Raw genomic sequence first — 25,868 nt, 5'->3', positions numbered from 1 at the left:
CTTTGATGTTTGAAAGTTTCATTTTTCCAAGTATCTAGTGTTGCTGAAAGATAAATTCCTGGCAGTGGAATAGCTGAGTTAAAGTTGGATGCATTTATATTCTTGATAGGTATCTCCTAGTTGTAATAATTTTTAAACAAAATTTTTCTAAAGATACATGTTCTTGCTGTGTTGTCCAGGCTGGAGCGCAGTGGCTATTCACGGGCACGATCATGGCACGCTGTAGCCTTGAACTCCTGGGCTCAAGCGATCCTCCTGCCTCAGCCTCCTGAGTAGCTGGGATTGCAGGCATGTGCCACTGAATTTGGCACTCCCTTCTCTCTCAGCTTGGCTCACACACTTCCTTCTTGTTCCCTCCGCCAATACACACAAGTGCACATACTTCTCATTCACATTTCCATTATCTTTCCTTATCCGTTAACAGCAACACAAATATATATTCTAACTCACTAATTAGAATAATTAGTACAACTGATCAATTATTCCCACATGTTAAATCATTACTAATATGTGATAGCACCTTATTGCTAGAGTGAAGGTTAAGAACTATAGCTAAAGAGTTCAGTCATCTTAGGAAGGAAATTTAAAGTTGAGAAACAGAATCAAGGCGTTGAGTCAAGTATTGCCAGAGAAAGCCGGAAGGCTACGGACTGCATCCTGGGGGTATGCCTACATGGAGAGGTAGGAAAAGCAGCTAAGGAAATGCTGAAATAGGCAGATCAATGTGTATAAAAATATTAAAATGCGGTGGAAGGAAAGGTTTCAGGAAAGAAGATGAGGTCAGTGCTGTTTCCCAGAGTGGTCAGAGAGAAGGGGACCAAAAATGCTTTGGAGAACAGTTTCAGCAGAGTGGAGGGAGCTAAAGCTAGGAAGGTGAGGAGATGGGAGTAGCTGGTATGGAGCACTCATTTAAGAACTTTTGTCTGTTCAAGAAAGGGAAGAGATGGAGCAGGAGGTAGAATGGGAGGTATGATCAAAACAGTGTTTTTTTCTGCATCAAAGGAGAGATTACCTGTTCATGTGTAGATGCAAATGAGAGAAGAAAGGCAACTATTATGAATATCTAGTGCTTTGGGAGGCAGAAAAGATATGGGAACTAGAGATAGAGTAGCACATTTTAGGAAGAGTGACTAAAGGAGAGATAGAGTAGCACATTTTAGGAAGAGTGACTAAAGGAGATCGAATTTTCCTCTTAGACTCTAGGAAGGGGTAAGATGACTGGTGAAGAGATAAAAATGTATTTAGGTGTTAAAAAACTTACACCATTAAGTTCCAGTAAAGTTAATGAGATGAGGAAGCATAGAGATTGTTTTGAATAGCCATCTATCTGTTCATTTGTTTGTTTACTTATAGAATATCGAATACATGACTTTGGTAGAGATACAAAAATGAAGAGGCTACCAAATAAATTTTATGTCTTTATTTTATTTTATTTTATTTTATTTTATTTTATATTTTTGAGACAGAGTCTGGCTCTGTCACTCAGGCTGGAGTGCAGGGGTGTAATCTCGGCTCACCTCAACCTGTGCCTCCTGGGTTCAAGTGATTCTTGTGCCTCAGCCTCCCCAGTTCCTGGGATTACAGGCGTGCACTACCATGCCTGGCTAATTTTTATATTTTTAAAATTTTATTTATTTATTTTTGATACAGGGTCTCGCTCTGTCACCCAGTCTGGAGTGCAGTGGCTCAATCTTGGCTCAGTGCAACCTCCACCTTCCAGGTTCAAGTGATTCTTGTGCCTCAGCCTCCCAAGTTGTTGGCATTACAGACATGCACCACCACACCTGGCTAATTTTTGTATTTTTAGTAGAGACAGGGTTTTACCATGTTGCCCAGGCCAGTCAAGCTCCTGGCCTCAAGTGATCCTCTCGCCTCGGCCTCCCAAAGTGCTAGGATTACAGGCATGAGCCTCAGTACCCGGTTGCTACCAAATGAATTTATAGAGAGAAGTTTATACATCTTTCCTTTTTTCTTTTTTTTTTTCTTTTTTTAACAGTGGTTATTCGCAGCCTGAGTGGGCAGGGAAGAAGTAGACTCTGGGGCCTATCTAGCATTATAGATTGGCATCCATGAGTGTCTAAGAGGTCAGCACAATTAGGTAGTGGTGAAGGTGGCTTGGAAATAGTTAACTCTGGCCTGGGCTGGATAGGGAATCCAAGGTGTTAGGAAACTGAATGGACTTCTTTCAAGGTAGAGAGCAACCTGAAGGTGGAGGTTTGGCCAGGGCGATGTAATAAAAGAGGTAAAGGAAGGATATTATGATAGGAGGAGCTTGCCACGAAATAGAATTCAGTACACTTGATGGGGAAAAGGAGGTTAGGTTTGGTAGGTCAAATAACAAAAATTATAGACACAGTATGAATGTTAAAAGAGATCATGTTAATTGGCAGAGTCACAAGTCATATTTTTATCTGTACGTTTTACATACTGTGATACAAAAATCAGACATGGTGAGTTTTTAAAAAGTAATAGGTTTTGTAATGTCGGTGAGCACCATTTTCAGTATCTTGAGAATAACATTGTGGGTGTGTACTCTGTTTTTCGCAATCTTTCTGAAAATCTCAATTTCACTTGAATGTTCATATCTATTAAGATGTGCAGTGTGATACTTTCAATCTTTCAAGAAATGTGAAGAATTGTTTTTATTGATATGTGGTATGTGTACAGAGGTAATTTAATAATAATGGTGTAAATATCTAAAGGTTTTAGAGTTAGTATAATAAACCAAGCACAAAAAGTGCTCGTCATTTAAAAGGCTTTACTTCTCTGGGTACATTACATCCATTGAGTATAATGTCTTGGTGTGTATTTATTAGTATCATTACCTTGTTAGGATTAACAAATGTAGCAGGTATTTTGATGGACAGTATTAGAAATATTTTGTTTCTGTGTCTCTTTGCTCACTCACTGCAGGGAACTTCATTCTATCTGCAGACACACTGCTAATCTGATGATTTCTGTTTACATTTGCTTAAAGAACAATTAACTTTCTGTGAACTGAAAGAATGGCTGCATTTTTCACAATATATCTGTGAAAAATTGATGGCTACTTTACAGTAGTAAGAAACACATGTTTTTTTTAATTGGGAAACCTTGGATTCTTACAGTCAAAATGACTAGATATCCTGGTTTGTCTGGGGCAGTCCTGGTTTATTCCTGTTGTCCCAGCATCCTATTCAATTATCACTCCTCTTCACTCTCAGAAGTTTTCTCATTTGGATGATACGTTATATGGTCATTCTACGTGTGGGTCACATTTTGAGGTATATGGTCTACACTTTGAATCATAAGGGGAAGATACACCTTAGTAGTTGAAAGAAGCAGCCAGTAGTTGGTTTTGCCTTAAGAGGTTTAGAGATACTTGAACAAAATTGTTCCTTTCTCCAACTTTCTAGAAAATACATTTTAAAATGTATTACAACTTGTACCCAGTTTGGTAGTTACTATTTAAAATCAGCAGGTATGTTATGGTATAATATTTAACCAGGGAGTAACAGCCTTTCAAATGAATGCATCCTTAATACCTTCTGCTTTGAGAAAGTGAGAAATATGGTAGTGTTGGGCCTTGGATGAAATATTGGGTGTGAGATGTTCATCTAACAATGACTCAAATCTTGATTGTTTTAATTTCTTCAAACAGTACTAACATTCTGAGAGAGCCTGTGTGTTTAGGAGGATGTGAGCACATCTTCTGTAGGTAAGTAATTACGGTTTGATGTATATAGTACAACTGTATTTTTTACTAGATAACAATCATGTAATCTTGTTGATAATAATGGTACTTGATGTTTGTGTAACTTTCAAAGTCTGCAAAGTAACCTACTGTACGTTATCTTAGTTTGATCTTTAAAACTGTGTCTTAATTCACAAATAAGAAAACCAAAGCTCAAAGAGGATGACTTGTCCAAGTTACAAAGCTTAGTAGACAGCTTTGCCAAATTGGAGGAAAAAAATTAATACCTTTTATATAATTCAAATAGATGTTTTTAAATTTTCCAGTTAAATTTTGAATCTAGACTCAAAATTGTGAAAGTATAGGTCTTACAGTTATTATATTAGTTTCCTAAGGCTGCCATAGCAAAGAACCAAAAACTGGGTGGCTTAGAACAACAGAAATGTATTGTCTCTCTAGTTCTGTAGGCTAGGAGTCTAAGATCAAGATGATGACAGGGTTGGTTCCTTCGGTGGGCTGTGAGGGAGAATCTGCTCCTTGCCTTTCCCCTAGCAATCTTTGCTGTTCCTTGACTTGGAGATGCATCACTCTGGTCTTTGCTTTCATGTACACCTGGCATTCTTCCTTGAGTGCTTGCTTCTCTCTGTGTCAAATTTCGTCTTTTCATACGATTACCACTTATATTAAGGGCTCACCCTAATGTTCTCATCTTAACTTGATCGTCTAGAGCCTCTTTTTCCAAATTAGGTCACATTCACAGTAACTGAGGGGTGAAGACTCAAACATCTTTTTGGGGGACACAATTCAGTGCATAACAGTTATTGTGAAATTATATCCATGTGACGGCCCTGGCTTATAGGTCAGAAGATTAGATTTTTATCTCTTATTTCTTGTTCAGGAGAAATCAGTTGAGAGATTAAGTGTCTTAGTTTAATTGCCTATGAGACAGGGAAAATATAGTCTCCTTTGAATTAATCTTTTAATTATTTCCAGTTATGAGTATGTTACTGTCTGGCATGAACAAATACATTTGGAAATTTGAGCATATATGAAAATAACCTTGTGTATTACTTCAAGGGCTAAGGTTGTCTGGGAGGCAGCTATGTTTTGGGTCCCAATTTTGTTCCTGGAAAAACAGTTCTGTTATATGAGGGATATCCAGCAGGAGGACGGGGGGTAGGAGATGGAACCTGTTGCCTACCAGATACATCTGTTTGGATGATGAAAGAAAAGGCATTTTAAAGTTGGTGTGTTCAGAGCTGACCTCTTGATCATCCTCCTCTTCAGCCTTTTCCTGCCTGGGTAATCTTCATCACAGTAAATGGTACCAGTTACTGCTAGGTTGCTTATCCCACATCACTAAGTTCTGTCAGTTCTGCCTCAAAATGTATCCTGAATCTTGAATTTTTCCACCTTTTTTCTGAATTTTCTACAGTTTATAGTTTGTTCCAAGCCATCATTGTATTATCTCTGCTCATATTATTGTGATAGGTTCATAGCTGGTCTTCCCTTTTTGGCATCATCACCCCTTCCTCATTTTCTACATTCTTGACAGTGATCTTTGAAAAATCACGATAATATCCATATCATTACCCTGCTTAAACTCTTTAGTGGGTTCCTATTGCAGTTAAAATAAAATCCAAGCTCTGCCCTCTGGTCTGCAAAACCCTGTATGGGACCTAGAACCTGTCTTCCTCTTGGACGTCATTTACCTCTGGCTCACACTGTTCCAGCACTTCTCCTTTTAGCTCATTCAATACCAAATTCACTCCCGCCCCAGGACTTTGGCACTTGCTATTTCTTCCACGTGAAATGTACTTATGCCAGATTTCTGTGAGGCTTACTTTTTACCAGTTATATATCAGCTGAAATGTCACTGCCTCCAAAACGCCTCCCATGGATCTGCTTACGAAATTATGCCCACTCCCTGTCCCCACTCTGTAGCAAGCAGATGTATTTTGTTTCAGCTGACGGATGATGGGTTTGCTCACTGTATACAATAGGTCAGTCACAAAGCTGCTAGAGCATAATGAACTCCATGACATTTTATGCAAAGTTGGTTTGTGTGTGTGGTGGGGTGGGGGATCCATACGTTTAATCAGATTCTAAAGGACTCTGTGACTTAAAACAACCAATAAAAGGTTTGAGACACGAGAACATCTTAAAAGAGAAAATGATTATGTGTATATGACATGAACATAGGAAAGAATTCATTCAGTGCAGTTTTGATTTGTTTTGATTATATAATGCCAAAAATTATGGTAGCTGTTTTTATTCATGCAGATTTTGAGTTAAAACTGCTCAGCAATGAGGTTTTAAAATGATTTTGACATAGCTCAGTTCAACTGATAAAAGTAATTCATCTACTCTCTAAGATACAATTTAAGACATGTGGCAGCGGTGCTCAAACATTTTGGTCTCAGACCACTTTGCATTCTTCAGAATTGAGAACCATAAAGAGCTTTTGTGTGTTCATGCATTTACTGTACAAAACTGAGACTTTTAAAAAAAAGAATTAATTTAAAAATAATAAACCCATTAATACAAACACAACACTTTGTAAGGAAAAATAACAATTTTAACAAATCAAAGAAAAAAATAGAGTGGCACTGTTGTACATTTTTGCAAATCTCTGTCTTGCTGAATGGAAAACAGCTACATTCTCAACTTATATATTCAGTCTATTGTGATTTTTTTTGTTTGAAGAAAATTTGGCTTTATACATAATTGTAGTTGGAAGAAGTATTGAAGTATTTTCAGTAGCTTTTTTAGATAATTGTGGCTATTCTTCTTTAATACTACACCAAAACCTGACAAGTGCTTTTTTATTTTTATTTTTTTGTGAAGACAAGAGTCTCACTCTGTCACCCAGGCTGGAGTGCAGTGGCGCGATCATGGCTCACTACAGCCTCAACTTCTCTGCTCAGGTGATCATCCAATCTCACTTTCTGAGTAGCTGAGACTACAGGTGCGCCCCACCACGCCTGGCTAATTTTTGTAGTTTTTTGTAGAGACAAAGTTTTGCCGTGTTGCCCATGATGGTCTTGAACTCCTGGGCTCAAGCGATTCTCCTGTCTCGGCCTCCCAAAGTGCTGAGATTACAGGAATGAATCACCATGCCTGGCCAACAAGTGCTGTTTTCTTTAGGTTCATCACAGTGTGGAATCTGAAACTATATCAATAAATTTTTATACTCTGTTACATGAAATTTCATTGGTTTATCTAGTACTTTGAATTTATCTTTTACTCAGCATGATTTTATGACATCACACATGGGTCATTTGAGAAATACTCACTGAGCTATACAGATCCACTGAAAAATGACATTTTTTTCAGAATTCCGAATTAATGTATATAAAATAATTTGGGAATAGTTTATAAAATGTTATAGAAATATAAAATACTAGTCTGATCTGAGTACTAGTGCAGTGCTGGACAAGTAACTTAAATAACTGGATCTCATTTTCTTCATCCAAAAATGAGGTGGTAGTTCTTGATGAGTTGATTTCAGATTGTATTTTACTGACAATTAAGTATTGCACAAATGATTTAAATTGCATGACTAATCAGTTTTACATAATTTTTTGTGTTGGGGTTCCAAGTTAGAGTTCTTAACTACTAGCAAACAAATGTACAGAAGATCCTTTGCTAAAGAAAGTTGACATTTATTGACCCCAGTGACATTTTTTGAATTAGATGGTCCCAAAAGTCTCTTCCAGCTCTGGTATGGGTTACAGATTCATTTTACAATTTTTTTTTGAGTTACATTCTGTCAGGAATCATGCTAGAAGCCAAGGATACAAAAATTAGAAATGGCATAGGTTTTGTCTGAAGATAGTTCATATTGAGTAAGAATCCTCTCTGCCTACAGAGGATTGGGTCCTGTAACAAGGAATGTCCTGTGGTGCTTGGGGAAGATGTGGCTTTTCAACTGTTACATTACTTACTCAGTCCTACTGGAACCCATCTGGTGAGGCCAATGAAGGAGGAGATTTATAGAATTCTTATTCTGGAATTCACAGATGGGCTTGTGGGGGGGATCGTGAATCCCTCTTTTTACATGAGTATGTATAGATTTTCATCAGATTTGCAAAAGGTCTATAAACCCCAAAATTAGAAAAACTCTTGTAACTCTGAAACTTTAGTCCTTAGATAACCCAGGTAATTGAGTCTACAGGTTTTAAAATTGTCTGAAAAAGTCAAAGATCTTTTCCCAAAAGCTACTTTAAAGCCTTGAGATACTAGTCCCAAAACAAAACAAAAGGTCTTTCCCAGTCTGCAGTAGTTTTGGATATTTTCATGGAATGTTAACATAGAAAAAGTTAGGATGCACGACTACTATGCATTAGGCATTCTGTCTTTCTGTTACATATCTGTAACCTTTAGAAGCTACAGATTTATTTGTAGGGAAAATTATGCAGACTAATATCAGGCTAAGTAAAGTCTCTTCATAGCAAATTACATGAGCAACCTTAGATTTGATGTATGTATTTTACTCTTTAAAACAGTATTCAACAAGGATATTACAATTGACCATTGTATGTTAGAATAACCTCTGCTCCATTTATTTCTGTTCAAACTGTTTAGTTTTTGGAATTAAATTCTGCTGAATGGGTTGCTTTTTTTTTTTTTTTTAATTATTTTAAAGTAATTGTGTAAGTGACTGCATTGGAACTGGATGTCCAGTGTGTTACACCCCGGCCTGGATACAAGACTTGAAGATAAATAGACAACTGGACAGCATGATTCAACTTTGTAGTAAGCTTCGAAATTTGCTACATGACAATGAGCTGTCAGGTAAGAACTATCCCTATCTCTCTTAGTTAAATTCATCAGTTAAAAACTGATGAATTCATATTGATAAAGTATATAAAACATCTATCTGGAGTTCTGGAATACGTATTTCAGATTTTAAAATCTGTAGGGTTTTTTTTTTTTTTTTTTTTTTTTTTTACTAGCCATTGAGTCTCTCTATGTTGTCCAAGCCGGACTTGAACTGCACTCAAGGGATTCCCCCCACCTCAGCCTCCCTGGTACATGCATGTGACACACCCGGTGGTTTTTTGGAAGATCATTTTGAGAAATGACGGGAACCATAGAGATAATTAAAGTCTAACCCCCTTATTTTATAGTTGAGAAATCAAGGTCCAGAGAGGTGAAATAACCTTGCCTACAGCCGCATGTGTAGTTAGTACTAGAAGCTGGAGAAATAAAGCCTATTTCTGACTGTAAATCCAGGAACTTTTTTGCTGCTTTACACTGCCTGCTTTTTACATTTATGATAACTTCTGCAGAATATATATGGAATAGTGATTTTGGCCTTAATAGCACTTAACTCACTTAAATACCCTTTCCCAAGATAGAATACGACATTTTTCCATGGATCACTTTTCTAGACTGAATTAATTAGATGAGCACATTTTGAAAGAGCAGAAATCTAATATTCATTTTCTTTTCTATTTAAGTGGGGGTTAACGTTTTTCAAATTGTCCTTAGACTCTGTGTATTAACTATGTATCTTTCCATTGTGCTTTCTGCTGAGAACTAATTAACTGTGGAAAGAAAGTAAAATGTTTTGTATCTTCATAATTGGATATTAGAGTTGTCTTTTTATTGACCGGATCATGCTATTTTAGTGTGTGTTTGTAGAAGAACCTGTTCTTGACTGGCAGGATGCCATGGATGATTGATAATGCTCATATAAAATTGTTAGATTTCTATTTTTAAATCTTTTGTTCTTAGAATCCTGCCATGATGTCTTACTGTCAACTAAAGATGAAGTTGATTATACAAAATAAAGAAATGTGGCACAAACTTTGAGTCTTACCACAGGTCCATATTTTTAAGAATTAGAACTTACATCACTTTATACCTATGAAAATTTTCCTTCAGCTAGTTATCTGCATCATTGTATTCAACTCCATTCTTTTATGATAAAATGTGCTGTAGTGCAGAAGTTTTTCTTACTTTCAGATGTAACTATACACACACATTTTTAAAAGTTGCCCTTTTTTAAAAATGATATTGTAGTTGTAAACCTCTTTAAGAACACACTGAAGAAAAATTGTGTCATTAGTTCATCTGAACTCTTCTTATTTAAAAAATGACAGTACTGACAATGTTCATTTTCTAGTTAAAAGAGATTGGTGTGTGATCTAGCTTTCTGTCCCCACATAGATACCAAGGGTCAGTGCAGGGGTTCTTAATCAAGGGCCCATGCACCTTTGGCAGTGTTCAGAGTTGAAGTGGGTAAGGGATCAGTGAGCTTCTTGAGTTAATTGTGCAGTATGAAAACTGTTCATGTTTGTGTGAAAGTGACTTCTGTTAGATTCTTAGGAGTGTGTGGTCTGTTAGGATTATTGGCTTTGCATTGAAATTTGGAGTGCTACTTTGGGATTTGTGGCTATGATGATATTTTGATTTGGTTCTTCACCAGTTGCTGTATAGTAATGTATTCATTTGCTAGAACTGCTGTAACAAAGTATCACAAACTGAGTGGCCTAAACAACAGAAATTTATTGTCTCACAATTCCAGACACTAGAAGTCTGAGATGAAAGTGTATGCAAGGTTGGTTATTTGTTGAGGTATGTGAGACAGAACCTGTTTTAGGCCAGTCTCCTTGTCTTGTAGATGGCCATCATTATGTTAACATGGTTTTCTCCTTGTTTGTGTCAAGTCTCCCCCTTTTTAAAGGACAGGAGTCATATTGCGTTAGGGGTCCACCCTACTCCAGTATCGCTTCATTTTAGCTAGTTACATTTGCAATGACCTTATTTCCAAGTAAAGTCACATTCTAAGTTACTGGGGGGTTAGGACCTCAACATGTGAATTTTGGTGGGGGAGGAACACAATTTATAACAATATAACATTTTTAATGATGATAAATGGAGAGCAGGGTAACCCTTGATGGATTTACCGTTGTCAGTTATGGCATACCATAGGGGTGCAAAAAAGAGTAAGATAGACTCCTTTCCAGAAATTTTATTCTAGCTAGTGATGTTTGAATCATTTATATTTTGAGGACTATGGAATATGAAATGCTTTCTTCATATTTCATCATTAAAGATATTTAGGAAAATTGAGTTTAGAACAAGTTTCTGAGGCCTTTAAGAATGCGGTCTTTCTCATCTAAGTAGAGTTGGAGATTGGAGAGATAATTCTACTGATTAATTTCCCAAAGGCCATTTTGTGTTTGTTTTCCTTATTATAATTAGGAATAATTATTTTAGTCCTTACCAGACTTAAGCACTGCTGCCCTCTACGTTACTTATATTAAACTGAGTTGAAGTTCCCTGTTTAGATAACACATAATCCGAAATTTAGGAACATGAAGGTCATCTTTAATCCCGTTATTCTGTAGGTAAGGAAACTGAGGACCCAGGCTACACAGGGCAGTTGTGTTGTAAATTTCTTACTGTTTTTCTATTTTACACAACTTTTTGGTTAGAAGTGTAGGTATTCATTATGTTTGTTGAATTGAGTTGGATAAAAATTGGCAGTGCTAATTTATATGCTAGAGACTAAACTTAATTAAAATTATTTATTTATTTATTTTGAGACAGACAGTGTCTTGCTCTGTTGCCCAGGATGGAGTGCATTGGGGCCATCATGGCTCACTGAAGCCTTGAACTCCTGGGTTCAAGAGATGCTTCCACTTCAGCCTCCCAAGTAGCTACGACTACAGGCACTCACCACCACATACCCTGCCAATTAATTTTTTTTTTTTTTTTAGAAGAGATAGGGTCTTGCTGTGTTGCCCAGGCTGGTCCTGAACTCCTGGCTTAAATGATTCTCCCACCTCGACCTCCCAAAGTGCTGGGATTACAGGCATGAGCTAATTGTGCCTGACCTAATTAAAATAATTTTAAAATACATTCTTAGAATTTGGTTTAAATAATTTCATTTCATAATGATAACATCTATGCATTCATAGGCCTTCTTAAAAAATTATAATGGTAGTATCTTTCTTTGCTACTTTGATAGGAAATGACAATAAATTTAGAGTATAAACATACTGAATTATAACCTTCTGTCCAGATCTCTAAATTCCATGGTGTAGAGCTTTTTCTACTTTAATATAAGTTGTATAGACCCCCACCTTTTCATCCCAAATTCTTCCCAAAACAAACTAGCCTTGAAGGGCATTTGAGATTTTTTTCTGGAACATTTCCCTTTGTTTCTTTATACTTTGTCTATTCAGTGTATTTTATGCAGTACCTTTGTGGTAATTGATTATCTAGTAAGTACTTCTAGAACTAAAAGGTTAGAAGGTAAGCTATATACCAGGAACTGATAGTTGGGGACAAATGACAGTTGGTCTTCTTTATAATAATAAGGAGATTGGAAAATGATCTCATTAGGATAAGGGTATTAGATTAAGTGATTCCTAAGCTGTCTCTCCAAAATTGTATGATTCTGTTAAATGGTCATGTGTAGAAGATGATGAATTAAGTGGAATGGTGAACATCTCTCACATTTTCTCTTTTAAAAACCCTGTAGTTCACAATTTATCTTTCAAATGAACCTTGTTACTTGCATTTACTATAATATATATAATTACTGTAATTAAGGTGGGCAATTAGGAAGAACTTGTCAAATCATGGACATAGTGTATGGTATACTGGAGATAAAGAAGCCTAATTTGTAGTAATACTTTCTAAAATGAGCTTCTAAATACTTGAACAGATTTTTCTTGGTTCAGTGTACTTTGAAGAGGAGATTGTCAAATTTTGCTGACAACCATTTATGGATAATTTTACCTTATCCTTCATAACATGATCTTCTTTTTACTAATGGAGTTAAATTTAAAAGTTTTTATTTTCTCTTCAACCCTATCATATTAAGTCAGACCTTGCAGGTGCTGGTCAGGTTCTGTGAAACATGTCGGTGTTGGTGACATTAAAAAAAAAAACTTTGATTATGCTTTTATAGTATTACAATTTCCTTTTCTATTTTCTGCTTTAGAGAGAGATGCTCGTCTTTCTGTAACGATTACATAGTGTTTCATATATGCTATGACTTTTTTATAATAGAGGAAGATGAATGTTTGAATAGCTGTGTTGCTGTTGTTTTTCTTAAATAGAACTAAATGCTTCCTAACTTACAAAATAATCATTCTTCAGTGAAGGCGTTAATGTTGCACAGATGGTAGCAAAGGACTTTCCTTTGATTTTTAATAAGGGACTGGTTCGTCAAAGAGATTTCTCAACTTCTGTTGTGAAACCTATAATAGAGAATAACTTGAAAGGCACACAGTGTACATGATTATAATCCTTTGATGTAGATTAATGATAGCTAAATCACATTTTCTAATTGCCTCTTTTTTCTATAGTTGATTATTAAATTGTAAGAAAAAACTTGGCCAAGCAGCTCCTTAGTAACACATGCATCTCTTTTCCTCAATATTTTGTGATGTACTCTGAAATTCAGAGAATGGAATTCTTTTAAATATTATCATTAAGGAATTTTCTGTGCAGAGGAAGGACCAGTATTTTTCTTCATGAAATGAATATGTTGATTTATCATGCTGAGAAGCATTCACCCATAAAAATTGTTGGTAGCTGTTAATAATGTGATTTATGTTCCAGCAATAGTGTTTTGCTTTTTACAGTTTTATCTTAGAATATTATCTTAGATATTCAGAATATCTAATAAAATTCAGAATATACAGTCATCTTTGTTGTGCTCCTTGCTTAGTTATGCAAGATACATAATTAAAATCTTTTGAGTAAAATTATTACCAGATGAATAGTAAAATTGTGTTCATATCAATTACATTGAGTATATTATCTTCATTTACTCATTTATAAGGTAGGAAATATGTACACCTGAGTACGAAATTTCTTCTTTTTATATTGAGGTTTTTTAGTCAGTTGAGTATGTTGCTGCTATATATAAGCCTTAATTTTCCTTTAAAAGCTCAATTCTACATTTTTAAAGTTTTTCAAAAATTGAGAACCTCAGGGTTTGACATGGTTTTAATTGAAAATGTCATCTGTGTTTAAAATAATTTAAAAAAAATCAAATACAAGTTATTACAGACTATCAGAGGATTAACCTTTATGTCTTTGTAATCCTGAGTCTTTCTTGAAAAGTAATCCTGGTAACATTTCATTTTGACCTTTCCTATAGACTTGAGATTATATCAGAAGTGACTTGGTTTTGAAATCTACTTACCACTGCAAAGAAAAGACCTTGTTGAATCTAGACATAAAGTCTCTATGTGAATGGATACGTCATTCTGATACTTTCCAAGATCCTGTCTTAATAACACTTTGTGGACCAGGTCGTGTTCAGCTATGATATTTAAAAGTTTATGAAGGAGAATCTGCCCTTATTCATATACATACTCCTGCCTTCAGTAGGTTTATCATTTTACTGCCTTTTCAGTGTAGTGCTTCCATTTCATCTGCAGGAAGTGATGGTACACTTTGGAGTAGAAAATCTTTACTCTTTTGCTAGAGAGGGACCATGTCTGTAATTTCTAGAGTTAAGTACTAATTATTTTATTTTTCGAAGCCTGTTTCCCATTTCTTCTTACCTGTTTAAGGTTCTTTTACCAGGTAAATATATTTTTGAAGATAGGACTTTTGTACTCAAGAAATATGAGGTGAAAGAATAGGCAGAAGAAGCAATTTTGAACTTGAAAGAATTGAGATGATCATTAACAATCTTCTGGTGTATTAATAATTTTAAGCTGGTAAAACAATAAAACAAGCTGTTCTATGTGGATAAAAAATGACTAAAAGGAAATAAAAAATAATCGATGATGTACTTTTCTTTTGCTAATAAAGTCATGAGAATGTTGAAAAGAAATTTATTCCCCAAAACGTAAGAAAATGAAAATAATGTTGTATCTCTTAAGTATTAAAAGTTCTCAAGAATAATCACCATTTGAAAATGTTATTGAACACCTTGTAACATCAGATGTTTATTTCCTGTATGGTAGATGTTATATCCCTTAGGAATAAGACTAGTGGCCGCTGGTTTTCTTCTTAAAGTACCTTAGGTTTAGAACTCCATTCCATTAAAAGTTTTCTTTGGTTCTGTAATGTAGGTAAAGTTTTATGCAGAGTTCTTTTCGATTTGAATGAAGAGTGACTTTTAAGGAGGAAAACAAAATTTGGGTAGTTTCTTTTTCTCTCTTTTTCTCTGTCTCTGTCTCTCTTCTCTTTCTTTTTAAAATAGGAATAACAAAACATATTGTAAGAAGCCTGGTTGGTCAGAGGAGATTGTCTATGTTAATTAGGAGAATGTTTGTCAGGCAGCATGAAATCATTTGTTATTATTGTTTTTAATCTTATCAGATTATTGTTATTTTTCCAACTTTCCTCCGTTTCTAATGTTCTTCTTTTTCTTTCTTTCTTTTTTTTCTGGGCCTGAAATTACCTTTTGCTAATCCAGTTTGTGTGGAGAGATAGAGCGCCAGATTGGGAGTTAGGGGACTCCTTCTTTTTGTTTTAACTTTAGTCCTTCATTGTTAAAATGAAAGAATTAGACTAAATTATTTTCAAGTTTTCTTCTAGCTCTTAAAATTAATTCTAACATCTCTTACATAAACATTTGGAAAGATTTAAGAGAATATCAAATAATTTATTCACTAGTACTTACTGAGTACTGTCTATTCATGTGCTCACCACTGTGCTGGGCTGAGCTGGGTTGATTTTTACCTATGTTTTCATGGGGTGGGAGAGAATTTTAAGGCAATTTTTTTTTTCTTGAAGAAAATGAATATCCCATAGACAAAAACAACATAAGACAACTTGAAGGTAGTTGATCGTCAAAATCAGAAAAGTGGATGACTTGTATGATTTGTCAGTGAAGAAAAACTTTTCCTCTACACTCTTAGGTTCATTGTATGGAGGCCTGTGAATTAAACTGTAAAATGATTAGCAAGAGAAAAGATAGATTTTTATTTATGAATATACATGTGAGTTCACAGAAAAATGTGACTCTTCAAACAGGTAAAAATGGGAGCTTATAAACCTAAATTAAGGGGAAGAGGTAGAGGGAAGAAAAGGCTTCTATGGAAAGAACAAATGGCTTTCTTTTTTTTTTTTTTTTTAACTATAATTTCTGGGATACATGTGCAGAACATGCAGGTTTGTTACATAGGTTTACACGTGCCGTGGTGGTTTGCTGCACCCATCAACCTGTCATCTACATTAGGTATTTCTCCTAATGCTATCCCTCCCCTGACCCCGCTCCATCCGACAGGCCCTGGTGTGTGATGTTCCCCTCCCTCTGTCCACGTGTTCTCATTGTTCACCTCCCACTTATGAGTGAGAACATGCAGTGTTTGGTTTTCTGTTCCTGTGTTAGTTTGCTGAGAATGATGGTTTCCAGCTTCATCCATGTCCCTGCAAAGGACATGAACTCATCCTTTTTATGGGTGTATAGTATTCCATGGTGTATATGTGCCTCATTTTCTTTATCCAGTCTGTCATTGATGGGCATTTGGGTTGGTTCCAAGTCTTTGCTATTGTGAACAGTGCTACAGTAAACATACATGTGCATGTGTCTTTATAGTAGAATGATTTATAATCCTTTGGGTATATACCCAGTAATGAGATTGCTGGGTCAAATGGTATTTCTGGTCCTAGATCCTTGAGGAATCGCCACACTGTCTTCCACAATGGTTGAACTAATTTACACCCCCACCAACAGTGTAAATGTGTTTCTATTTCTCCACATCCTCTCCAGCATCTCTTGTTTCCATGACTTTTTAATGATCGCCATTCTAACTGGTGTGAGATGATATCTCATTGTGGTTTTGATTTGCATTTGTCTAATGATGATGATGAGCTTTTTTTTCGTGTTTGTTGGCCACATAAATGTCTTCTTTTGAGAAGTATCTGTTTATATCCTTCGCCCACTTTTTGATGGGGTTGGTTTTTTCTTGTAAATTTGTTTAATTTCTTTGTAGATTCTGGATATTAGTCCTTTGTCAGATGTATAGATTGCAAAAATTTTTCTCCCATTCTGTAGGTTGCCTGTTCACTCTGATGATAGTTTCTTTTGCTGTGCAGAAGGTCTTTAGTTTAATAAGATCCCATTTGTCAATTTTGGCTTTTACTGCCATTGCAGTAAAAGACTTCAGGACATTGTTTTAGTCTTGAAGTCTTTGCCCATACCCATGTCCTGAATGGTATTGCCTAGGTTTTCTTCTAGCATTTTTATGGTTTTAGGTCTTATGTTTAAGTCTTTAATCCATGTTGAGTTAATTTTTATATAAGGTGTAAGGAAGGGGTCCAGTTTCAGTTTTCTGCATATGGCTAGCCAGTTTTCCCAACATCATTTATTAAATAGGGAATCCTTTCCCCATTGCTTGTTTTGTTAGGTTTGTCAAAAATCAGATGGTTGTAGATGTGTGGCATTATTTCTGAGGGCTCTGTTCTGTTCCATTGGTCTATATATCTGTGTCACGGTGGTTTGCTGCACCTATCAACCCGTCTTCTGGGTTTTAAGACCCACATGCATTAGGTATTTGTCCTAATGCTCTCACTCCCCTTGCCCCCCACCCCCTGACAGGCCCTGGTGTGTGATGTTCTCCTCCCTGTGTCCATGTCTTCCCATTGTTTAACTTCCACTTATAAGTGAGAAGATGTGGTTTTTGGTTTTCTGTTCCTGTGTTAGTTTGCTGAGAATGATGGCTTCCAGTGTTATCCATGTCGCTGCAAAGGACATGAAGTCATTCTTTTTTATGGCTGCATAGTATTCCATGGTATATATGTGCCACATTTTCTTTAAAAATCACTTTCTTCCGTGGTCTCTGTAAGTGAGGTATACTGGCCATCCTTTAGTTCCTTAAATTTATTACAGTTGCCCCTTGAATAACATAGGCTTGAGCTGCATGGGTCCACTTATATACAGATTTTTTTTGGTCAAATGCAGATGGAAAATACAGTATTCATGGAATGCAAAACCCAAGTATACAGAGGGCTGACTTTTTCTACACTCTGCTTCTCCAGGAGTGAGTACAGGAATTGAGTGTGTGGGTATTTTGGTATCCAAGGGAGTTCTCGAGCCAGTCCCCTGATAATATGGAGGAACAACTGTATATGCTCTCTGCTATTGGGCCTTTGAACATTTTATCATCTTGCTCTTGCCTCTTGGTAACTTGTGATCTTTTAGAATGCTTTTTACCATTTCTATTACTGTAACACTTGTCAGAGCCAATATATTTCCTCTTGGATGATAGCCACATAATTGGCTATTGTTTCTACTCTTTTCTTTCCAAAGTTCCTCCTCCACATGGCAGTCAGAGTGGTAATTCTACAATATAAAACATTGTATCCCTTTTCTGCATTGGATGTGAGATCCACAGGACTGTTTCCTTTACATCATTTACATCTGAGCTCAAAAATCAACTTCTCCTTGATGCCTTCCTTGATGACCTTAATTAAAGTAGCAGGTGATTGTAAAGAAGAGTATCTCTCACAAAATCTGGCACTTTGTGTACATAGAGACAATTTTTTTTCTTTTTAAAAACTCTGCTGAATCTTTGTATATTCTGTCTACCCTCAATGGAATCTTTGTGTTTTAATTCTTGATTATAAATCTATATTTTTCAAATTTTAAAAACGTATTATATATATATATGTAGAAAAAATATATATTTTCTAACCATATAGTTTAATGAATTTGCACAAACTGAACTCACCCAGAACAAAAACAATACTCTGGAGGCCCCTCTTGTGCTCCCTTTCATTCACTACTTTTCCCTATAGGGGTAACCAACTACTATTCTGACTTAACACATTAAATTAGTTTTGGCTGTTTTATATTTGATGTAAGTGAAAACATATAATGTGTATGTAGTTTATTTTGCTTAAGAGATTATGTTTGAATATGTAGTTATTGTTCATTTATTCTTACTAATCTTTGGTTATACAGCTTGACGTTAATATTAGATGATACCTAAAGGGTCATGACTATTGTCTTTAATCCCCTTTATTCATTTTGTCAGAGATACGTCTTGAAATCATATAGTATGAGTCCTCCAACTTGGTTCTTCAGTATTATGTTGGTCGTTCTAAGTCTTTTGCCTTTCAAATTATACCTTTCTTTTTCCATGTAAATTTTATAATTGCTTGTTGAGTTTTACAAACAAGCCTACTGGAAATTACATTGGGATTTGTTATATCTGTAAATCTGTTTGGAACAATTGGCATCTTAACAATATTGTTATAGTTCATGAACATGGTATATCTCTCCATTTGTGTAGAATTCTTTAATAAGTATTTTGTAATTCTTAGCAAACAGAACTTATACATTCTGTTAGATTAGTATTTTATGGGTTTTTTTGGGTACTATATTTGGAATATAAGTTTCATGTTTTGTTCTCTGCTATATCTTCAGTCTCTAGGATATGGCACAAAGTCGGATTCAGTAAGTATTGAATGAGTGAATATCTGCTATCAAAGAGTTCACACTCTAGGAGCTGAGAAAGAAGTACATAATTAAAAGATGATACACTTTAGGGGAACTGTAAACAAAATTCTTCGGGAGCTCCATGTGGGAGCAATAAATTTCATGTAACAGATTTCTTTTTCTTTTTTTCTGTCAGATTTGAAAGAAGATAAACCTAGGAAAAGTTTGTTTAATGATGCAGGAAACAAGAAGAATTCAATTAAAATGTGGTTTAGCCCTCGAAGTAAGAAAGTCAGATATGTTGTGAGTAAAGCTTCAGTGCAAACCCAGCCTGCAATAAAAAAAGATGCAAGTGCTCAGCAAGACTCATATGAATTTGTTTCCCCAAGTCCTCCTGCAGATGTTTCTGAGAGGGCTAAAAAGGCTTCTGCAAGATCTGGAAAAAAGCAAAAAAAGAAAACTTTAGCTGAAATCAACCAAAAATGGAATTTAGAGGCAGAAAAAGAAGATGGTGAATTTGACTCCAAAGAGGAATCTAAGCAAAAGCTGGTATCCTTCTGTAGCCAACCATCTGTTATCTCCAGTCCTCAGATAAATGGTGAAATAGACTTACTAGCAAGTGGCTCCTTGACAGAATCTGAATGTTTTGGAAGTTTAACTGAAGTCTCTTTACCATTGGCTGAGCAAATAGAGTCTCCAGACACTAAGAGCAGGAATGAAGTAGTGACTCCTGAGAAGGTCTGCAGAAATTATCTTACATCTAAGAAATCTTTGCCATTAGAAAATAATGGAAAACGTGGCCATCACAATAGACTTTCCAGTCCCATTTCTAAGAGATGTAGAACCAGCATTCTGAGCACCAGTGGAGATTTTGTTAAGCAAACGGTGCCCTCAGAAAATATACCATTGCCTGAATGTTCTTCACCACCTTCATGCAAACGTAAAGTTGGTGGTACATCAGGGAGGAAAAACAGTAATATGTCCGATGAATTCATTAGTCTTTCACCAGGTACACCACCTTCTACATTAAGTAGTTCAAGTTACAGGCGAGTGATGTCTAGTCCCTCAGCAGTGAAGCTGTTGCCCAATATGGCTGTGAAAAGAAATCATAGAGGAGAGACTTTGCTCCATATTGCTTCTATTAAGGTAGGATGCTTACTCTGAAATACCATCTCAGAATGAGGCCAACTATAAAGCAATTTCTTTGGAGTTTGTGAAAAATGGCATAGGATTACTAGGATAATTAACTTTTCACAGACATGATACTTCCTCTGAACCAGAGAAGCCAGATTCACAGGGAGAGCATCTCTACTTCAGTTGGAGCAGTGGCCCCTGAGTCTGGGCAGCATGATCTTGTAGGAGAAAACCAATATTTGAATATTTCAACTTTTATTTTGCCAAGTGCTTTTGCTTTTGTCTATTTTACCTTCAGTTTTTATCATTTTGTTTACCTGTCTTCATGCTTTATGAATGTAGACAATTGCTAAGTTATTACAGGCAACAATGTTTACTTAGTAAAAAAGCCCATATTTACCATCCAAATTCAACCAAAATTTGGAAGGTTGAAAGATGTGGTCTGTACATTTCTCCAATGACCGGGGCATTTGACTATCAGAAATGGCTCCTCCAGTTCACCACAAAGGAGCTGCTTTTTGCCCTACAATCAGCCGTTCCTTTTACCGACCTGTTCGTTGACGTTCATTCTCTTTAATTATTGCCTCAACACCTGAGATGTGGCAGCGTTTTATGGAACCTGGCCTGTTTTCTGAACACTTGGCAGTGGTTAATCTTTGAAATTGACACAAACACTACATGTGAAATAGAGCAGTAGGCACCATAGCTTTATAAGCTTTGCTCTGTGATTTCATGCAAGTGTTAGGAAAGTATGGTATGGTAGACCTTAGTACTAAATTAGGATAGCTTTTGTGCAGTCTCAGCGACTGTACGTAGTCAGTTCACCCAGGAAATCCTTTGGTCTTCTGGATGGGTAGAGAACTTTGGGACACCTGGGAGGAACCACTTGGAGGCCCACAAACATGAGGCTGGTGGGCAACATAAAACATTTGAGAAGAACATGGAGTAGACATTGAGTGTGGTCCAAAGATTCCTGTATTTCTGTGTGGAGAAAGGGAATAGCATAAACTGAGCTTATCCCAGCTGCTGCTGGTTTGTTTTCCTTGCTTTTCTTCCAGATTAATGAGGAATACAGTCAGCTCTGTGTATCTGTGCGTTCTATGTTTATGGGTTCAACCAACTGCGAATCAAAAATATTTGGGAGAAAAGCCAATAACAATACGCAATAGAAAAATGCAAATTAAAAAATATCATATAACAACTATCTACATAGCATTTATATTGTATTAGGTATTATAAGTAATTTAGAGATGATTTAAAGTATACTGGAGGATCTGTGTAGGTTATTTGCAAATACATCATTTTATATGAGGAATCTGTGGATTTTGGTATCTGCTGGGATTCTGGAACCAATCCGCCACAGATACTGAGGGATGACTATACTCTATTTCTGATACCAATGAGGCAGGGACCTTACAACATGACCACATATCCTTTGGACATGTTGAATTTTTGCACTTGGCTCTGGTTGTGTTTTAGTTTGATTTTTGCAAAGCCTGACTTACAAAATTAGACATTTTTTGTCATCTTTGTTATATATATGTATATTATATGTACATATAAGCTATTGTAAACATAAAGTTATAGACATAAGTAGCTAGTGTAATGATTATTTTTGTTCATTTTGCTGGCTAATACATAGTAATTTATATATTTTGCTTTCTGGGAAATTTTTGGACTATCAGGCAAGCATTTACTTATATTGGTGGCGACTTTTTCTTCTAACCATAAGAATAATTTATTTTTATTAATGAGGATCCCTAGGGTCTAGGCCAGAGTTTTGTAAGTTCTTTCTTAAAGGGGCAGTTAGAGTAAACGTTTTCAGCTTTGCAGGCCATGAAATCTCTATCATAGCTGTTCAGCTCTGCCTTCTTAGTGCAAAAGTAGCCATAGACAATATGCAAACTAATAAAACTTATGTACAAAATTGGGTGACTGGCCCATAGGCTATAGTTTGCCTACTCTTGGTGTAGGCATGTGAAGAAACCGTAATAGAATATTAAGTCAGGATAAAATGATGGCATGCTCCTGTCTTGGTGAATTTTCTCTATTAATACGTTCAAGATTACTTCATATGAGTTTTGTCAGTTTACTTAGAGTTTTGCCGGAATTATTAAATCCATTTTTATTTCCTTGAACTTAATTATTAAATGCAATTATTGTCACCAGTTGTCAGATTATGTTATGGTACATTTTTTAAAAGTTAATTTTTATTGTTTTTAAAATCACCAATTAATAGTGTCCTTTTAAATTTTTTTATGAGTTGAATGTATGCCTCTCGCCTTAGCTTTATTTTAATAGACATATCCTTAAAATCAGATTTGCTTATATAAATATATTCTCATATATTTATATATTTTTTCTTTTTTGGGGGTGGGGGGAGGGGCAGGGGACAGAGTCTTGCTCTGTCACCCAGGCTGGAGTGCAGTGGCACAATCTCAGCTCACTGCAACCTCCGCCTCCTGGGTTCAAGCAATTCTTCTGCTTCAGCTTCCCGAGTAGCTGGGATTACAGGCACCTGCCATCACGCCAGGCTACTTTTTATATTTTTAGTAGAGACGGAGTTTCACCATGTTGGCCAGGCTGGTCTCGAACTCCTCACCTCAGGTGATCTGTCCTCCTCGGCCTCCCAAAGTCTTGGGATTACAGGCATGAGCCACCATACCTGGCCAATCTTTTTAGAAACAGTTTTCATTTCATTCCTATCCTAATTTTCTCATTTGCAGCCAAGAATGAATAAATCTATGTGTACACATATTGCAATTCTGCTATCTTATTTATATTTTGCACCCACCTGCTTCAGAAAAGGATTTGAAGTGGCTCTAAAGTTAAAGCTACTATAAAATGGAACAAGGAGTTGGTAAAGAGGAAAGAGTTACTACAACTGGAGTGAATTTAGTTTTGGTGACCTTTAAGGCAGCCAAAGCAAATAAGGGGAAGGACCAGGTTTTGTGCTGTCAAAAGATAATGCATCTTTTTTGGTGGTGATTATTTATGTTTTGTACCCACCTACTTCAGAAAAGGATTTCAAGTAGCTCTAAAGTTATTTAGACTTGCATTGTATTGTTTCTTAAGCATGTTGGTAAACTTGCAGTTTCTACAGTTTGAGCACATGTTTGCGCTGAGCATCCTTGGTGTATGCACCGAGGGCAGAGAACCCAGCAGGAGTTTGTTCTCCTGCACTAGTTACCTTCCCCCACTGCAGGTAGGGCTTTACTGATTGATTTCTGAGCTTGGAAACATTATTAATAAACATTGTATAATACCTTGCCCCAAACTACCTCTGGGCATCATCATTGGCCATAACCTTTCCATAGATACCACCCTACTGGCAGCTACTTCTCTTTTCTTGCCCCTACCACTTGCATTAGTTTTCTATTGCTGCCAAAACAAACTACCACAAAGTTAGTGATTCAAAGCAATGCAAATTAATTTTCTTACAGTTCTGTACACCTGAAGTCTAGTATGGGTCTCATCACGCTAAAATCATGTTTTCAGCTGTTTTCAGGAGGTTCCAGGAAGGACCCATTTCATTTTTGCTTGGATGGTTGGCAGGGACTTCATAGTTCCTGTGGTAAGACTGAGATCCAGATTTCTTGCTGGTTTTCAGCTGAGGGTTGTTTCCAGGTTCTAGAGACTGTCACATTCCTTTAGTTCGTGGTCCTCTTCTTCTTCAAATCCAGCAGCAGCAGATTGAGTCCTTCTCACATCTTATCTTTCTGACATAGCCAGAAAGACCCTCTGCTTTTAAGAATTCATATGATTAAATTGGGCAACTTGAGAAATGCGGAATAATCTTCCCATCTCAAGGTGTGTCCACTTAATTACATTGCAGTGTCCCTTTCACCACGTAAGGTAACATAGTCACAGGTTCTGGGGATTATTCGTATGTGGACATTTTTGGAGGTCGTAATTTTTTGACCACACCACTGAAGTAGCTTCCTAATTTCCCTTTGTATTTCCTGCATTCAGTTCTCTATGTAACAGCCAGAGTAATCTGACCGAAATCAAAATTATCATTTCTCTGCTCTCCTATCAGTAAGTCTTTTTTATACCCCTCTTCCTATTTGAATATCTTCATAACTCATGTTCCTATTTGAATGTCTGCATCACCTATGTTAAACTGCTATTGAGAACACTGTGTCATGAATGGGAGAGTTTATGAGAAAGCTTTGTGCCTAAGTAGAAACTAAGATACTCATTGTTTATTCTTCTGATTTATTACCACAATTACTTTTGCACCAACCCAATAGAAAACAAAATACTAAGGATATAGAGAAAATTTTTTTATTTTCTATTATGTCAGCTTTGCTTGAGAATTTGTGCCATACTGACGTTCCCCTTTTCTTCCCCCACACCCCCCTACCAAGTTCTCTAGCAAAATTCTTAAAATGGCAATGATTACTCATAATTTATGCCACAGCAATGACTTACTGCGGAATAGAAGAATGGCTTGAAGCTGGCATGCCACGATTTATTAGTGATGTAGACATAATAGATAATGTTTTGAATGCAACTTACAAGGCATGGTATGCTTAGAACATAACAAAGGTGATGAAGATCCCCTGGAGAGAGAGAAGATCCCTTGTGAGGAGTCTCATTTAGAGTTTAACTTTGTAGTTTATTATACTTGAACACAGTCATGTTATATTGTGTGTGAAATTATGTATCCTTCATAGTAGCTTCATGACAAGGTAGCAAAGGAAACAAAAGCAGCCTTGGCATATGTGATATTTTCAAGAGTTTAATTTCTAAAACACCTCCTGGAGGCAGTATCTATTTTTCTTCTCTGTCACTCACCACGTATGTATAAGTCTGCTTTTGTAATACCAGTAATTTATTGTGCCATTGACCAGGTTATCAGAATTATCTGTTGAATTACAGGCATACCTCATTTAATTGCACTTCACTTTTTTGTGCTTTGCAGAGAGTTTTGTTTCTGTGTTTTTTGACAATCCTGCATTGAGCAAGTCTGTCAGTGCTGTTTTTCCAACAGCATATGCTCAGTGTGTCTCTGTGTCACATTTTGGTAATTCTCACAATATTTCAGATATTTTCACTGCTGTTGTATCTGTTACAGTGATTTGTGATCAGTGATCTTTGATGTAACTGTTGTAATTGCTTTGGGGCACCACAAACCCTGGCCATGTAACATGGCAAACTTAATTGATAAATGTCTTTTCTGACTATTCTACTTACTGAGAATTCTCCCATCTCTCTCCCTTTGAATCCCTGTTTCCTGGGACACAAGAATATTGAATTTAGGTAAACTAACAACCCTACAATGTCTTCTGAGTTTTCAAGTGGAAGGAAGAGTCACTCATCTCTTACTTTATATAAGAAGCTAGAAATGATGAGTGAGGAAGACATGTTGAAAGTTGAGATAGGCCAAAAACTAGGTCTCTTGCCAAACAGCCAATTTGTGAATGCAAAGAAAAAGTTCTTTAAGGAATTTAAAAGTGCTACCCTGTTGAATACACAAATGAGATGAGAAGACAGGATAACCGCCTTATTGCCGATATGAGGAGAGTTGGAATGGTCTGGATAGATTATCAAACCAACCACATTTCCTTAAGCAAAACCCTACTCCAGAGCAAGATCCTAAATCTCTTCAATTCTGTGAAGGCTGAGAGAGGTGAGGAAGCTGCAGAAGAAAAGTTGGAAGCTAGCAGAGGTTGGTTCATGAAG

The 25,868-nt window shown here is 36.3% G+C and overlaps 1 protein-coding gene across 3 annotated transcripts in view; it reads left to right on the top strand.

Annotated features, from left to right (window-relative positions):
* Window positions 1-25,868, top strand: part of BARD1 (BRCA1 associated RING domain 1) — an 84,382-nt gene that overhangs the window by 9,192 nt on the left and 49,322 nt on the right. The window contains exons 2-4 of one of the 3 annotated variants that reach the window (XM_003812514.4): window positions 3,641-3,697; window positions 8,322-8,470; window positions 19,243-20,192. In XM_003812514.4, coding sequence (XP_003812562.1) covers window positions 3,641-3,697; window positions 8,322-8,470; window positions 19,243-20,192 — 1,156 coding nt within the window. The remainder of the gene's footprint in view (window positions 1-3,640; window positions 3,698-8,321; window positions 8,471-19,242; window positions 20,193-25,868) is intronic. The other 2 variants (XM_008964956.4, XM_034955070.3) reach the window with 2 other exon arrangements.

The sequence above is a fragment of the Pan paniscus genome, chromosome 13 (assembly GCF_029289425.2).
Source record: "Pan paniscus chromosome 13, NHGRI_mPanPan1-v2.0_pri, whole genome shotgun sequence".
Classification (NCBI taxonomy): Eukaryota; Metazoa; Chordata; class Mammalia; order Primates; family Hominidae; genus Pan; species Pan paniscus.
This window is presented reverse-complemented; position numbering and strand designations above follow the sequence as displayed.